The sequence below is a fragment of the Tenrec ecaudatus genome, chromosome 4, assembly GCF_050624435.1.
Source record: "Tenrec ecaudatus isolate mTenEca1 chromosome 4, mTenEca1.hap1, whole genome shotgun sequence".
In the NCBI taxonomy this organism is placed as follows: domain Eukaryota; kingdom Metazoa; phylum Chordata; class Mammalia; order Afrosoricida; family Tenrecidae; genus Tenrec; species Tenrec ecaudatus.
In genome coordinates, this window is record NC_134533.1 from 142,389,994 (window position 1) to 142,408,149 (window position 18,156).

The 18,156-nt window shown below is 42.2% G+C and overlaps 1 protein-coding gene across 7 annotated transcripts in view; it reads right to left on the bottom strand.

Moving 5' to 3' along the window:
• Window positions 1-18,156, bottom strand: part of ARMC8 (armadillo repeat containing 8) — a 142,277-nt gene that overhangs the window by 99,397 nt on the left and 24,724 nt on the right. Inside the window, exon 2 of one of the 7 annotated variants that reach the window (XM_075546862.1) lies at window positions 15,758-15,837. The exons of the other annotated variants lie outside the window; for them this stretch is intronic. Coding sequence (XP_075402977.1) covers window positions 15,758-15,760 — 3 coding nt within the window. The 5' untranslated portion in view covers window positions 15,761-15,837. The remainder of the gene's footprint in view (window positions 1-15,757; window positions 15,838-18,156) is intronic. 7 annotated transcript variants of the gene reach the window in all.

An 18,156-nucleotide genomic window follows, 5' to 3' on the forward strand; every position in this document is an offset into this window, starting at 1 on the left:
GGCGACTGAGCATTCTGAAGTGTGGCTAGGAACAGAATTTATTTTATTTTATTTAAACTTAAAACAAACACTAGATTCAGTTATTAGAAAACATTTGGGAATGCTTGGTAAGAAGTACTTGAGTATGTGAATCTATTTTTTCAACTGAATTTTATGAAACTTAAAAGTATTTCTAATGAAAAAAATACATACATTTAAAAAACTTAATGCTAAAAAGTAAAGTTTCTCATTAATGATCTCTTTTATTGATTACACATTGAAATAATATTTTGATATATTGGTTAAGGGGACCCCTGGTGGTATAATGGTATGTTAGGCAAGCTTTATTAGAGAAACAAATCCAATGACACTCATATTTCTGTGAGAAAGCTTTAGATCAAGAAAACATCCCAGCCCAGTCCAACTCAAGTCCCTAAGTGCCTCTTGAGACGCACGCAGCCACATTCAATGATGCAGAATGCAGGAAGCTCACAAGCAGATAGATGCAGAGCTGTGGGCCAGCAGGAAGGGGAAGCAGTGCGAGAGGCCTGCCTCCAGAGAGATACAGATCTCCAAGTGAGGTCATCAGGCTTTGACCTGACTGACAGGCTAAAACTCCACCCATGCACTCCTATGAAATTAGGTAACTGTCACTCATTAGACTGTGATCCCTATGGTTGGCAGTTTGAAACCACCAGCAATTCAAGAGAAAGACTGGGCTTTCTATTCCCCCAAACAGTCTCAGAAACCCATAGGGGTCATTCCAAGTCAGCATTGACTCCATGGCAGCAAGTTTGTTTTTTAACTATTGGTTTAAATAAAACATAAGAAGCTATTGCACTTGCTCCCTTTTTACGTGGCTAGTGTGCCTACTAAAGGATGTAATTGCATCATTTTCCCATTGGACAGTGCTGGTCCAGCATCTTTTGGTCAAAGGAAGAGGATGGAGGCCATTAGAAGGTTTTAGTAAAATAGAGACACGCTCTTATTTGTGTTGTAAAGGCACACTCCAGTTGCCATTTTTGGAACAAACACTGAATATGGAGTCATTGGGTGATGTGAACTGTTAACGTGCTCAGCTGTTAACTGAAAAGTGGGCAGGCTCAAAGCCACTCAGAAGGAAAGCCTGGCAATCTACTTCCAAAAAGCCAGTCACCAAAACTCCTAAACAGCACAGTTATACTGACACATATGGGTAGCAGTGAGTCAGAATCAGCTCGATGGCAACTGGTGTGTGTTATGTGTGGGAAGGGGGAAGGGCTTACAAACAAAAGCTGGAAGATGAAGTAGGAGGCGATTTCAATCACCAGAAATGCTGTTATTTCAAAGACAAGGGCAGTGTGGAGATAGTCAGCATCAAATTCACAAGCATTATGACATCTGAAATAACAGTTTGATTTTGATACTGGATGTGAGGCAAAGGGATTAGAGGAGTCACAGATAACACCTCCAGTTTTTGGCCTAAACACCTAGAAAGACTGAGTTGCGGGTTAATAAAGTCAGAAAAACTGTGGGAAGTGCAGGTTTGAGGAGAATGAAAAATTTCGTTTTGGGCATGTCAGTCTGAAATCCGAGTAAGGCTGACCAGCTGGCAGCTGGCAGTCTAAGTGTAGAGTTTACTAGATAGTTGGGAGCTCAGAAAAACCTGGGAGTTGTCCAAAGATAAATGAGATGAGTTAATGACCAAATGAAAGACCCGGATAAAGCAAAACCTGAGCACTGGGCTCTAGGGCAGCTGAATAAGCAGCCAGCATGGCGGGAAGAAACCCAGGGAGCCAAACGAGTATTTCCATTAGTGAGAAACAGCTATGTCAACTACTATGTAGGGTGGTAAAAGATGAGGATGCAAACCAGCCTTGGATTTGGGAATGTGGCTGCTTGTCAGCTAGCTTCTCAAAAGCAGGATGGGTACAGAGGGGCAACCTGCTGGGAGAGGCACAGAAGAGAACGGGAAGAGGGCTTTCTGGAGCGATGCTCCTGAATCCTTAAGGGAGCAAGGGATCTGTTCACCAAGTGGAGCAGGCACAGAAAGTGTAGTAACCAGAAGGAACGTGTTAGGTGAATCGGAATGCTTACAGATGTTTTCTTCTGATCACTTCTATTTACTCAAAATAAAAACGAGGTTTCTGCTCACTGCAGGAACCTGAGAAGCACTGGGTCTTCCCTCCTGCCCATAGAAAAGAGGAAGGGAGGTGGGTCACTGATGTTCTGCTCTTTCAAGATGTGACTTCCTGCTCTCTTCAAAAAAACAAGTTCACTTTTGTAGCTAAGGGATTTGTACATAAGGAGACACCACTGTCCTCCCAATCAACTGAGTACAATTACCAAGCAGGCAGCTAAGCTCAGGGTACATAATCTGAGAAGCACACAGCTAGCCAGTATCAGAATTAGGATCTCAGCTTCGTGGCATGTGGCTTCAAAATTAAAGGAAAAGAGCAAGCCTTAAACCTGGCTCTGAGACAGAGTTAAATGCCTGTCTGCTAACCAAAGGGTTATAGCCATTGACAATTGAAAAAATTTCTCCAGGAAAGGTTTTGAATGCAAAATTGCTACATCCCAGATTTGTCATGCATGCAATATTTAACTATAAAATTAGAAATAAGTGTTCAACTCAAGATGTGGGGTGAAATTATGAGTTTATTAAACAATGAAGAAGGATAGTTTAGAGGTCATTATGAAAATATTAAATAAAAAAAGAAAATATTAAATGGTATTATGTTTATTTCCTGTCAGTATTGCTCAACATGTTTCATTAAAACATAATGTTCCTTATTTCTATCATACATGGGTATCATATTGCAGAAAGAACAAACTGCTTAACATTTGAAGCCTTGGATTTGCATCCTAGCTCTACCACCTAACAGGTATGTGACTGAGCAAAACTAAAATTTGGAGGCTGTTTTCTCAATTAGAGGTGCCCTGGTGGCTGAGCATTTGGCTGCTAACTGAAAGCATGCACAGGAAAGGTGTGACAGTCGCTTTTCTAAGGATGGACGGTCTTGGAAATCTGTGGGGCAGTTCTACAGAATCACTTTGAGTCAGAATTAACTCTACAGCAGTGGGTTTTCAGTTTTGGATTTCCTCAATCACAAAATGGCAAGGTTACCACATAGCTTAGAATGCAGGACAAATCAAATACGGTACAAGAGAATCTGTGGTAAATAGTAAAAGTGACCAAACAAACGAATTTAAGGACAATTCTACAAAACAGATCACTGCTTAGAAAAATGTACTGAACACCCTCTCAGTTATTCGTGCCATGGTAAGGCTCAATAAATCTACTGCCATGACTGTCTTGTATCCAACACTTGACCTGATATTGCCACCGGGGCTCCCAGATAGCCAGAGGTATCCTCACATGAAAGCAGCTTCCTCTCAGAGGAAGCATCCTTCTTAGCAAGAAATAAACAAGTATTGGAAAGATGAACTTAACATCTAAACTTTTATGACTTGAGCAGAAGTAGAAAGATTAAAAAAGGAGCAAGCGTAATGAATTATGGTTATAGAAAACAATGTTCAATCGCCCACTTCTGTTTCCTGGTCCTAATTCTCGACCACCATATCACAGCTGTGGAGAGGAGAGACGTCGGGAATCGGACCCACATGCCCTCAGATCGCCTCACAGCTCAGCACATCTAATCGGGGAGGCCTATCTCCCAGGATACATCCAGTACCTGTGGAACCATAGCTAGTCTTCAGGGAAAAGGTACACTAGATAGCTCCCATCCTAACCAACTTTCTACTCTAATGGGGTAGGTGAAAACCCCATTTGTAGTTTCTAGAGCCTAAATTTTAGAATTTCACATTAAAAATATGCTTACTTTCAGTAAACAATCAATTTTCCAAGACTGCACCTCTCATATGACTGAAAAAAGGATTTCACTTTGTCGTATTAGAAACTGTACCAAACACGGCTCATCATTTCAGAAAATCCCATCACAAGTAAACTAAATGGTATTGAAGCAATCACTTCCACATACTTGCATCTGTGAACGTGATAGTTGTCATATTCCCAGCCAACAGCAAACCTGTCAGTACTTCCTGACTTCTTTCTAGTAGGAGTAGGACCTGGATGTTTAGCATTTAGAGATATTGTGAATTAGGCTTCCTACTCTGTCCATCACAGAAGAGGCAGCATGCAGTATGTCAAACATTACGTGTGAGGAAAGGAGAATCTCACTTTTAGACAGCCAAGGACACACCGCAAACTCTGTTCTAGGAGGTGCAGAGGCCGCAGGGTTGGGAGCCTCTCACCAGTCAACCATCTCCCACACAACGTGAAACCAAAAATCTGCTTTTCTAAGGCCTTAAAAATGTTCAGTCCAGAAAACCTTTTGTCACTTTGGCAATTTTCTGAAATGCCAAGTAAGAGCTCTCTCTCTCTCCTCAGATAACTCTGGTATTCACAATTGCTCAATTTAAAGCCTTGGGGTGTATGTACGTATCCCTAGCGGCATGAGGGCTGCCACAATTCAGAAAAGCAAAACTCATTTTACTAAATGGTACCTTCATTTGAAATCCTATTGGTTCTAGCTGTGCTCTGGTGAGAGCGTGAGGGTCACAAAGTCTTAGCCCTGACAAAGGTCTGGAGACACGCAGGCAGAGTGTCTCTGCCACAGTTCCTCTCACCACTAAACACATTTCCCCACGTCTGAGAACAAGCATCTACCTCCCATGCCAGGGCCACACGTACGAAAGGAAAAGAGTGCCAACAAAGCCAGAGTGCGTATTCAGGCCGCAATCACGCCCTCCTGATGCAGTCCACAATCCCACCTGCCTCCGAGTCCAGGAGCCGTTAGAAGAAAGCACCTGAGCAATGTGTACAAACAAAGATTTGGGGTGGTTTTAGTTTTGGTTTTTGTATCCTGGTAAACATCTGGCTCAGTAGGGATTTGATCACATTCATACAATTCTCTGTTTCTCACATAGTATTTTGGTAGCTATTTTCATATTTTTCTGATGGGATTCCTCTTCTAATGTTTCTGGAAATTCACAGCACCTTTTCTCTCCTGCTTGGTGTTTCTGTAGCCTCATAGTAAATTCTAGATTGTTTCTAATCACTATTACAGAGTTCTGTTGGGTTTCACAAGAACCTAAAGGAACATACCAAGGCAAATGAGATTTCCAGAATATAATCTACTTTGATCTCAAAATACAATAATGAATAAATATACAAAAAACTTCAAAAGGTTTGTGGAATAATATAAAGGTTTGTGGAATCAAAATATAATGGAAAATTTCCACAAGTTTTTTTGAAGCGCCACCTCCACCTCACCCCCTCCTGGTATAATTTTACATTTTTATCAACTTGGATAATAGGCAACTCTGATTTCTCCACAAATAATGAGATTATTATCATCAGGTTTTACAAGCTAAGAAAATTTATTTCAAAACTAAATGGCAAAATTATGGCAGATGTAATTAGGTTAAAATGTAATACCTTATCGTTTGATCACCCTTTGACCCATTTTTAAATTGTTCTAGTTTTTAATATTACCTGCTTTTCAATTGAGGTTTTTTTACCTGGTTTATTTGTTATTGTTGCTCTTTTTTTCTTGCTTTTTGGTATGTTTTCCAAGATATGAAATCCTAGACAGGTAAATGTATAGAGACAGTGGATTACTGGCTTATTAAGGGGATGGGAGGGGAGATGGGATAGAAATGAAGAGCTAGTAACAATGAGTACAAGATGGAAAAATATGTTCTAGAACTGAGTGTACTTTTTAATGACTGAACTGTTGAAGTGTGAACTATGTGAATTATATGTCAAAAACTATTTTAAAATTAATTATCCTAAAAAAAATAAATGGCAAATCAATCAATAACCTATTTGGAAATTACATTTTTAAAATGGAAGGCTGGGCATACACACAAAAAGCTGGAATTTTGGAGATTTGACTGCTGCTTCACATGCGAGAGGCCAAGGGGGCCTCTTTGGCACTCCCTCCTAGAACAGTGACTGATGGACTCCAGGGGATCTGCAGGCTTCATCGGGGCAAAGATCCTTAATTTTAGACTCGAGCAAAGGGAGTCTTCTGTTTGGGGACATATGAGAAAAATCAGTGCACACTTATTTACAAGAGATGTGAAGATTTGTTTCCATTTTTCCTGAAACATCGAACTCTTTAATGTGATCATATATTTAAATATTCTTTGTATCATTTCAACAATTGCTGTAAACATGTTTTGGTGGTCAGAAGACTTGGAAGCAATTTAGTATGCAGATTTTTAAGTTAGCTACTGGGTAGTTTATTCTTTTGCTTGTTTAAGTCATTTTCTTGGGGTTTAATAGCTCTTATCACAATTCCTACATATATTGTGTCAAGCACATTTGTACATTTGTTGTCATCATTTTCTTTCTACTTGAGCTTTTGGTATCAACTCCTCTTTTTCTGCGCCCCCCCCCTCAAGAAAACTTGATAATTTCTAAATTATTTTTTCATGTCTTACACTGACTGATGTCTCCCTTCACTCTTTTTCTGTTGTCCATCCCCCCAGGGAGATTATATGCACATCACTGTGATCAGTTCGCCCAGTCTCCCCACATCTTACCCTTACCCTCCTGGAATCACTACTCTCATTATTGGTCCCCAGGGGTTTCTCTGTCCTGGATTCCCTGTTTCCAGCTCTATCTGTACCCAGGTACATGCTCTGGTCTAGCCAGATTTGTAAGGTAAAACTGGGATCATGATAGTGGGGAGGAGGAAGCATTAAAGAACTAGAGGAAAGTTGTATGTTTCATTGGTGCTATACTACCCCGACTGGCTCGTCTTTTCCTTGGGGCCCCTATGTCACAAGGGGATATCCAACTGTCTACAGATGGGCTTTGGGTCTCCACTCTGCACTCTCCCTTATCACATTGATAGGATTTTTGTTCTGGGTCTGTGATGCTGGATATCTGATCCCATCGACACCTCAGCTGGTGTGCTTCTTCCATGTGGACTTTATTGCTTCTCAGCTACATGGTCGCTTGTTTATCTTCAAGCTTTTAAGACCCCAGATGCTATAATTTTTTTGAGTTGGGCATCATCAGCTTTCTTCACCACATTTGTTATGCACCCATTTTGTCTTCAGCAATAGTATCAGGAAGGTGAGCATCATGGAATGCCAGGTTATTAGAACAAAGTATTCTTATGTTGAGAGCGTCCTTCAATAGGGGTCCACTGTCCATCTGTTACCTTGATACTTAACATATAAATATATGTACATAGATCTATTTCCCTATCATTAAATATAAATATATTTACATATGTGCATGCCTGTATCTAGATCTCTATAAATGTCCTTTGCCTCCTAGTTCTTTCCCCTATTTCCTTTTACTTTCTTCTTGTCCCACTATCATGTTCAGCCTTCATTTGGGTCTCAGTAATTCCTCTCGGTTACATTGCCCTTGATCAAGGCCTTCTACACTCTCCTTGCCATCGATTTTAGATTTTAGAACTTGTTGTTTCTTTGTCCCTGGGTTTGTTAACCCCAGCTTCCTTTCCCACTTCCCCTCTCCCATGTACCCCTGGAACTGTCCGGTCCCGTTTTCTCCCCCAGAATGTTTATCCCACCTATCTTATCTAGATAGACATGCAGAAACAATAATAAGCCCAAAAACGAGGCAGGGCAAAACAAACAAACAAAAAACAACTCAATGACAAAAAAAGGTCTAGAAATAGTTTCAGGTCTGTTTGTTGACGTGTAGGAGTGTTTTCTGGTCCATTCTGATGGGGTGCTATGCCCTGGACCCAAAGTCTATTTTTGGTATTCCCCTGGGACTTCACTTATTTGCTGTCCTTGCTGCTCTATTGCACACCCTTAAGAGTTTTGTCCAGTGGTGGGGTCCGATAAGGCACAATTCCCACACTCTGCCTAGTATTGTTCCTCATTGCAATATGGGTCAGTGAGGAACATTTTGCCTCGTGGTAGGGCCGGCCCTATGGTCCTCTCTGTGCATTGGCTGCTCTGGGCAGGAATATCGTCCTCAGGGCTTGGTGGGCCAGGATGTGCTCCACTCTCTCTCTCTCTCTCTCTTCCTTCTTCGTTTGCTTCTGTGTGCTCTGATCAGACGTGTCCCTCTCCCTGAGCTGTAGCTTCAGTGCTGTCCTCTGAAGTGAATTTGAGTGTCCTTCTCTACTGGTTCCTTACATCATGCTGGTATGCTGTATTCATATCTTGGCACACTGGATTGAAGTCTGGTCCCTATCTCCCTTTCCTATGGAGATATAAACAACACCCTTCCTTTGGGTGGGTTAGTGCCCAGTTCCCCCACTACCCATGTCTTTCCCCGCCCCCTTTTTAGTTGGCTGTCATATGTATTCCTGGATTGGACCTGGCCCTACCACAGTACCTGGATCTCACCCCAGGAATGTATGCTTTTCCCCTATGCCTTCTTGCATTTTTAAGCTTATCTCAGCGGACCCATGTTGTACTTGTTCTTTTGTGCTTGGCTTATTTCACTGAGCAAAATTTCCTCCAGTTCTTCCCATGCGGAAATATGCTTTATGCGTTCATCACTGCTCTTTAGAGATAGGTAGTGAGTACTCCATTGTATATATGTACCAGAGTTTTTTAATCCATTCATTGGTTGATGGAAATTTGGGTTATTTCCAGCTCCTTGCAATTGTGAACTGTGCCGCGATGAACACTGAAGCACAGATGTCTGGCTTGCCTCTTCTAGATGTATGCCCAGTAGGGGATTGCTGGTTTGATTTCCATCTGCTTTAGATATCGTCAAATCAATTTCCATAATGGCTGTACACATCTACAAGTCCACCAGCAGTGAATGAGAGTTCCTGTCTCCCCACAGCCCCTCCAACACTTGTTACTTTCTGAGTTTTTGAATTGGGCTATCATTGAGCGTTAGGTGGTATCTCATTATTGTTTTCTATTTGCATTCTCTTATGGATAATGATTGCAAACATTCTCTCTTATGTTTATTGGTCATTCATATTTCTGTCCTTGTGAAACTTCTGTTCAGGTCCTTTGCCCACCCCCTCAATGGGCATTTTTTTTTCTTTTTGTAAGCTAGCAGAGTACTATAGATTTTAGTAATAATGCCTTTGTCTGATGCGTCATTGCTAAAGATGTTTTCCCAGTCCATGGGACTCTTATTACTCTTGGTGAATTCTTTCTATGTGCACAGGTATTTTATTTTCAGGATATCTACTTGTCAATTTGTATCTCATCTGTATTTGTGCCCTCCCCTATTTATGATAGCCTATGTATATCCCCTGCACTAAGTTATCTCATTGTCCCAGTTCCCTCATTGATGGCCCTAATAGTTTGGGGTTTTATCTCAAGGTCTGCAATCCACTTTGAGTTTATTCTTGTGTAAGGAGTGAGGTAAAGGTCATGCTTCATTTTTCTGCAGGTAGATATCCATATTTTTCCAGCACCACTTGTTAAAGAGGGCATCTACTTCCTATTGGATACTTTTGGGGCCCGTATCAAAGATCAGTTGTCTGTACGCTGATGATTTTATTTCTGGGGTTTCAGTTACTTTTCATTGGTCTGAGTATCTGTCATTATACCAATACCATGCTGTTTTGACCAGCTGTATAATAGGTGCTGAAGTCAGGTAAAGCAAGCCCTCCCACTGTGTCCTTCTTAAGTAGTTCTCTGCTAATTCGGGGCTTCTTCCCTCTGCAATATGAAGTTGGTCATCAGTTTTTCCAATTCTTTGAAGAAATGTGATAGTATTTGTATTGGGATAGCATTAAACTTATATAGAGCCTTGGGAAGAACTGACATCTTTACTATATTGAGTTTTCTGATCCACGAGCATGGGGTATTCTTCCATTTGTGGAGGTCACTCTTGGTTTCGTATAATAATGTTCTGTAATTTCCCTCATACAAATCTTTCGGTTTTTTTGAGTCAAGTATATCCCTAGATATTTCAATATGTGTTCGGCCGTTATGAAGGGTACTTCCTTTTTGATTTCCTCTTCTGTGGTCTTGTCCAATGTGTATAACAGTCCAATAGACTTCTGTTTGTTGATCTTGTATCCTGCCACTCTGCCATATTCTCCTATTGCTTCCAGTCCTCCCCTTGTGGAGCTTTTGGGATTTTCCAAATATGAAATTATATAATCTGCAAATAATGATAGTTTTTCCTCTTCCTTCCCCAGATGAATACCTTTGATGTCTTTTCTTTGCTGTAAGTTGAGTACAATGTTAAATAAGAGTGGGGACAAGAGGCATCCTTGTCTGGTCCCTTTTGTCAGTGGGATTGCTTTAATCTTTTCTCCATTGATTACCATGTTGGCTGGTTTTTCATATATATATATATATATATATATATATATATATATATATATATATATATTTTAAGTACACCTACTCCTCACTAAGGAGCCTTGATGGGTGGTGTAGTAGGCTATACATTGGGCTGTTAACTGTAAGATCATCAGCCTGAGCACCCAGCTACTCATAGGAACAAGATGAGGCTATTTGCTCCTGTAAAATTTACAGTCTCTGTGTGAGGATGGGGAAATAGATCTATGTGCATATATTTATAGGTTTAGTATTAAGGTGGCAGAAGGACATTGGGTCTCTACTCAAGTACTCCCTCAATGCAAGAATACTTTCTTCTATTAAATTGGCATTCTATGATGCTCACCCTCCCGACACAACCGCAGAAGACAAAGAGGGTGAACAAGCAAATGTGGTGAAGAAAGCTGATGGTGCCCAGCTATCAAAAGAGATAGCGTCTGTGGTCTTAAAGGCTTGAAGATAAACAAGCGGCCATCTAGCTCAGAAGAAACAAAGCCCGCATGGAAGAACACACCAGCCTGTGTGATCACGTGGTCCCAAAGTGATCAGTTATCAGGCATCAAGGGACAAAAAATCATATCATTGGGTGCACACCTCCATGATATGATCGCCGAGGACAAATGGGTACATAAGCAAATGTGGCGAAGAAAGCTGATGGTGCCCGGCTATCAAAAGATCTAGTGTCTGGAGTCTTAAAGGTAAACAAGCAACAAAGCCCACATGGAAGAAGCACACCAGTCTGTGCGATCACAAGGTGTTGAAGGGATCAGGTATCAGGCATCATCAGAAAAAAAATCTTACCATAGTAAATGAAGGGGGAAGTGCAGAGTGGAGACCCAAAGCCCATTTGTCGACCACTGGAGACCCTTGCAGAGGGTTCAAGGGGAGGAGATGAGTCAGTCAGCGTGCGAGGCAGCACCGATGAAGAATACAGCTTTCCTCCAGTTCCTAAATGCTTCCTCCTCCCCAACTATCATGATCTGAATTCTACCTTGCAAGTCTAGATAGAACAGAGGATGTACACTGGTGCAGACAGAAGCTGGAGGTACAGGGAATCCAGGGCGGATGATATTTTCAGGACCAGGGGTGTGAGGGGCCATACTGGAAGGGTGGAGGGTGAGTGGGTTGGAAAGAGGGAACCAATTACAAGGATCTACATGTGACCTCTTCCCTGGGGGACGTACAACAGAAAAGGGCGTGAAGGGAGACGCCGAACAGGGCAAGATATGACAAAATAATAATTTATAAATTATCAAGGGCTCATGAGGGAGGGGGGACCAGGGAGGGAGGGGAAAAAAGAGGACTTGATGCCAAGGGCTTAAGTGGAGAGCAAATGCTTTGAAAATGATGAGGGCAAAGAATGTGCAGATGTGCTTTACACAATTGATGTATGTATGGATTGTGATAAGAGTTGTATGAGTCCCTAATAAAATGTTTTAAAAAAATTTACAATCCCAGAAACCCAAAGAGGCAGTTCTCTTCTGTTCTATGGGGTTGCTAGACGTCAAAAATAGACTCAATGGCTGTGAGTTTGGTTTTAGTGTTGGTTTACTCCTCACTTACCAACAATCCCATTTAGAATTTATGACAATAGTAAATGTATATATACATATATATTGAATAATTTGCATATCAACAAGGTAGTTGGCATGGCAACAATGCTTGTGGAGCATTCCCCTGTACAGGCGGAGCTCTGCGCGGCCTCCAGGAGACTGGAATGCAATGCCCCACAATGGCACAATGACTTCTTTTGTTTGTTACGATCCACAACCTGTGTTGTGGGGTGTGTCGGTACTTTATGTTTGCAGAATACTGCATGGCATGGATACATTTGGAAAAAAACCCCAAAAACCCCAAAACCCAAAACCTCAACTGCTGCTGAGTCATTTCCCACCAGAGCAACCTTATCGGACAGGGTAGAGCTACCCCAGGGGATTGTTGAAGCTGTAGTCTTGACAGAAGGAGCCGGGGGTGTAGTGGTTATGTGTTCGACTATGATCGCCAGGAGAAGCCCAGGGCCACAGCCTCTGGCAGATATGCAAGCAGCACCCAGCCAGTGGACACCTGTTCTGGGTTCCCAGTTCTGATGTAGCCAGAGGCTCTGCTCTCAAAACTACTGCAAGTGTGGGAAGGGCGGAAAGAAAGGCATCGGAGAAGATGTTTGGAAGAAATGAGTGACGTTTCATGACATCCCAAAGGATTGTAGAGATGTTTACAAAGATTGGAATATTCCCTGGTTTGTCTCAGGTTCATTTATATGCCTGCCAAATGGTAAGATGGCCAAGACATCCACAAGGATGCACTGGAATTCCTACTCCTCAATCCAAAGGAAAAGACAGAGTAGTTTAGTCATGGGTGTGTTATTCTCCTTGATCAGAAGAACAGTTTAAAGTAGTATTACGAAGGCTGCAATCGTGTTATGACTTGGATATTCCAGGTACCACCTTTCACAGTGCACCTAGTGGTATTGCCCAGACAGGCCAGAGCTGCCTCCTGATGAAAAAAGCACTTAAAGGCAACAACACCCTAGCCCTGGAGCTATCCATGGTGCTTGACCAAACCAGGTCGGACTCCCCTAATGGCAAGGGTGCATTAGCTTTTCAATTAGAGCCCCATTCAGGATCTGTCTGCCATCCACAGTATCCTATGACAACCATGCCAATATCATGGGGCTACTTTAGACCTGTCTGCCCCCTGAGGATGCACCCATGCTGCAACTGTCTTCTACCTATTCCATCTTTCTACAGACCCTGCACTGCATGTGGGAGATCATTGGAATATTTCAGGAAGAGTACAGCTCTTCAGATCAAGTCTTCCCATGATCTTACACGAGTTATAATTTTTAACCATCCAAAATTATTTCTAATGACATCTTACCTTGATATGTATCTCTGACTAGCTGTCAGCTGCGTAAAAGAACGTGCATTTTTAACCCAAAATTGACATGTCAGTTTCAAAACCAAACTCACTGCCATTGAGTGTATGCTGACTCTTATCAATCAACCCTGTAGGGTAGGGCAGAACTACCCCTGAGTTTCTGAGATTATAACTCTTTACAGGAGTAGAAAGCCCCATCTTTCTCCAGAGGAGCACCTGGTGGTTTAGAACTGCTGACCTTTGGTTAGCAGCCCAACTCATAACCACTATGCCACCAGGGCTCTTTAGGGGCTCCATAAACCCCTTGAAATTACATGACTTTTTAGGCACATGTTTGGGGGTTTTGTTTTGTTTTAAAAAGGGTATCAGGAGACTTGTATCTTTAAAATGCTAGGAGCCACTGATAATGACTCCCAAACAGTGATCATCACAATTAGCACCAATGTCTCAGGACAAGCAGGTCCTGGGATACCCATGAGGCCAGTTCCTGTTTTTAAGTGGAATTTGTGGGTAAGTAGAACAGGTACATGCCGTTCTTATTTAGCCTTACTTTAGTACAGTGGTTCTCGACCTTCCTAATGTCACAACCCTTTAATACAGATCCTCATCTTGTGGTGACCCCCAACCACAAAATTATTTTCATTGCTACTTCATAACTGTAATTTTGCTATTATGAATCTGGTGACCCCTGTGAAAGGGTCATTTAACACCCCCCCAAGGGGTCGCAACCCACAGGTTGAGAACCGCTGCGCTAGTACAAGAAAAGGCTCCGAGGCTTTTCAAAGATTTAAAAGCTGCAGTAAGTGAAGGTGGTTGTATGTTCAAGGTGAGGGCAAATTCACCTAGGACACGTGTGCACTGGCCACAAGTCAGGTGTTACTGTACTGGACTTTTATATCCCACTGCCCATTACACGTCTCTAAATAGATGCCCTGAAAATGTCTCAAACAACATGCCCAAATCTAAGCCCATCTTCCCTCCTCACTCCTATATGTTCTTTTCCTAAACTCCACAATCTCAGGAGATACAATCAGGCTGCAAAAGTTAAAATTCTGGAAATTATGCTTGTCTCTTTTTCGTCATTCGCCTTGATCAATTGGTCAACCGTTAAGAGAATCTTCAGAGCCTAACAATAAACTCTTTCAAATACTCCTGAGGCAACAGACCCACTGCCACTGAGTCAATTTCCAACCCCCTAGCAACCCTATAGGTTTGCTTTTCCCACCAAGTTCAGATTCTGTGAGTTCAGACTGCTGGCCTTGCAGTTAGCAACCAGATACAAACCCTACTACATGCCACTAGAGTCCCTTAAAGGCAAAAGCAGATGTTTTGTAGTCATCTTTTAGGTGGTAAAGACATCTGATTAAGACACTCATGATAGCACAGTGGTGAAAAGTTCAGTCGCTAAACAAAAGGTTGGTGGTTCAGACCCACTAGGCTGTTCATGAGACAGAGGTGCAGTCTGCTTCTGTGAAGACTGACAGGCTGGAAAGCCCTATGGAGAATGGGAGAATCGGAAGCGGTTCAGTGAACCTTTTCTGGAATCTGATCCAGGAGACATCCTGTACTATTAAAGAATGGCACACATTTAAAGAGGCACAGGGGTCGTCATCTTTGAGCAGGGCAATATTGTTTCAACACTGCCAGTCAAGAAATTGGGTTGTTCACACCAGGCAAAGTACTGGGGGAGTGCAGCGGAACAGCAAGGGAATGGAGCAGCAAGGTCCCCAGGGAATGCTGAAGGTGGATTTTGCGGCCAGGGCATGATGCCCCAACAGACTGGACTGGAAAACACTCCTAAATGCCAACAAACAATCCTTGAAGTAACTACAAGTTTTTCTTTCCTGTTGTCTTTTGTTTTTGTTTTGTTCTTTGTCTGTAGTTCGTTGTTGTTGATTTGTTGTATATTGTTGTTTGGTTTTGCTGTCTTGTTTTTGTGCGTGTTATTATCTCCACAGGTTTGTCTAAATAAGATAGGCTGGATGAATAAGCTGGAGGAAAAACAATGGGACTGACAGTTCCGGGGGACATGGGAGATGGGGAGGTGGGGGGCAAGGAAGTGGTGTTAACAAACCCAGGGACAAGGGGACAACAAGTCATCCAAATTGGTGGTGAGGTAGGTGTGGCAAGCCTGGTAGGGCATGATCAAGGGTAATGTAACGAAGACAGGAGGAAAGTCTAGGGAAATAGAGGAAAGAACTGGTAGGGAAAGGGCATTTATAGAGGTCTAGACAAAGACATGTACATATGCAAATATATTTATGAAGATAGGAAAATAGATCTATGTGCATATATTTAAAGGTTTAGTATTAAGGTGGCGGAAGGACCTTGGGCCTCTACTCAAGTACTCCCTCAATGCAAGAATACTTTCTTCTATTAAATTGGCATTCTATGATGCTCACGCTCCCGACACAACCACTGAAGACAAAGCGGGTGAATAAGCGAATGTGGTGAAAAAAGCTGATGGTGCCCGACTATCAAGAGATAGTATCTGGGGTCTTAAAGGCTTGAAGGTAAACAAGTGGCCATCTAGCTCAGAAGCAACAAAGCCCACATGGAAGAAGCACACCAGCCTGTGCGACCACGAGGTGTCGAAGGGATCAAGTATAAGGCATCATCAAAAAAAAAGGAAAAATCTTACCATTGTGAATGAAGGGGGAAGTGCAGAGTGGAGACCCAAAGCCCATTTGTCAGTCACTGGAGATCCCCTTGCAGAGGGATCTAGGGGAGGAGATGAGTCAGTCAGGGTGCGAGGCAGCACCGATGAAGAATACAGCTTTCCTCTATTTCCTAAATACTTCCTCCCCCCTGCCCCCCGCAACTACCATGATCCGAATTCTACCTTGCAAGTCTGGATAGAGCAGAGGATGTACACTGGTGCAGATAGGAGCTGGAGGCACAGGGAATCCAGGACAGATGATAATTTCAGGACCAGGGGTGTGAGTGGCGATACTGGGAGGGTAGAGGGAGAGTGGGTTGGAAAGAGGGAACAGATTACAAGGATCTACATGTGACCTCTTCCCTGGGGGACGTACAACAGAAAAGGGCGTGAAGGGAGACGTTGGACAGAGAAAGATATGACAAAATAATAATTTATAAATTATCAAGGGCTCATGAGGGAGGGGGGAGGGGAAAAAAAGAAGACTTGATGCCAAGGGCTTAAGTGGAGAGCAAATGCTTTGAAAATGATGAGGGCAAAGAATGTGCAGATGTGCTTTGCACAATTGATGTATGTATGGATTGTGATAAGAGTTGTTTGAGCCCCTAATAAAAAGTTTTAAAAAAAAGAAAGAAATCAAATAATGAAATACAATTAATACATGAAGCAAATAAAAAAAAAGAAATTGGGTTGTTATGACACACACACACACCTCTTTTAAGAGGAAAATTAAGATTCTAGTAAGGCTAGAAGGTTTCTACATGTCATTTTCCTGTTCTGGTATGGTTCAATTATTCCCACATTTTGAAGTCCATTCTGGTTTTGCTTCTAAGGCCATGACTGAGCTGGGAAGAACTGGTTTGAAGCCCTGCTGGAAACTCTTCCCAATGGACTGCAATTTTCATTTTTAATAGAAAGCCTAACACTGTCCAGGAGTGCTGGTGCTGCAATGCGTGGGCAACACTCTGGCGGCTCACCACGGGCCAGCAGTTCACCACCACCAGTTGCTCCATGGGAGAAAGATGTGGCTTTCTGCACTACTCGAGGTTTAGTCTCGGATACCCACAGGGGCTCTTCTACTCGATCCTACAAAATGCTTTTGTTAGAATCAACTTGATGGAAGCGAGTGTGGTCTTTGGCTTGATAACACTAATTCCCCACAAGAACTACATAGAGAATAGGCTAGAGACTACAACTAGCTCTTTACTCTCCCAATTTTGTGGAAAGAGGTCAAAATTATTTTCCATTATTAAAGTGACAAGTAGGGGTTCTTTATACAAAATAGTTCTTATTCGGAATACCTTGAAATCTAAAGAGTGCCTGGACTCATAGCACCACTACCGAACAAAAGCAGCTGTTCTCCAATTTCCAGAAAGCAGAAATTTTCTTTGGTCAAATAAAACCCATCTTTACTTTGAAGCCAAGATGAGAGGTGGCACAACAAAACAAGTGCCAAATTCGAAATTGTAAAGGTGCTAGTTAAAATCACTGCAATTCCTTGGCACTAAATGCCTCAAATGTGCATGAGACTGGAAAAAGATAAAGAGGGCTCCTGAAAGCTGAAGACCCTGCCTCAGGTGTTTCTGGTTCCAGGCAAAGTGTACAGGACGTCTTCAATTAGACACTGTGTCTGAAGGCAGGTGGCCACCGTCCACAGAGACCCAGCAGAGGGCGGAAGCACATGCAGCGAGTAGCTCCCGTTCTTCAGACACTGCGTCCTTCCTTCTCGGCTCATCTCCTGATAGTACTGTGCTTTCAGGTGTTTGGTAAGTTAACAGCACACTTGAACATATGCTGTCTAGACTTTATTAGTAAAGACCACTCTATCTATAGATACAAATTACCCTCTATCTATCTGTAGATACAAATTTATACAGATAGGATAGCTGGGTTTAATCTCACAGAAAAAGAATGTTATAGCTATTGTCAGGTATCACACAAATAAGCAAACTACACACCACTAAAGGAAGGCCAACAAAAGGTGTACCATTATCAAGAACCAGGAGGAAATGAAAGAAAAAGGACTAAATAAAGGACTCTAGCCAGACTTGGAATACCCTACATATTTCTAAATAGCTGCTGGTAGAGAGACATACGGGCACAAAGACCTCACTCAACTCCCTGTCCCAGAGTTGACGCCATGTCATAGTGACCCTACAGGACCTGTCTTTCTCCCTGAGGGGCTACTGACTTCGAACTGTCCGAGCCTTTTGCATTGCAGCCCAATGCAGAATCACTTCGCTACAAGAGCTACCGCATGCTAAAATATGATTATTTTGTTTTATTAATTTTTATTTATTAACATACGATCTTAAATGTAAATTAAAAATAAATTATTAAGTGGATTAGCGGTCTATACCCGCCTACAGTGTGATTCCAAG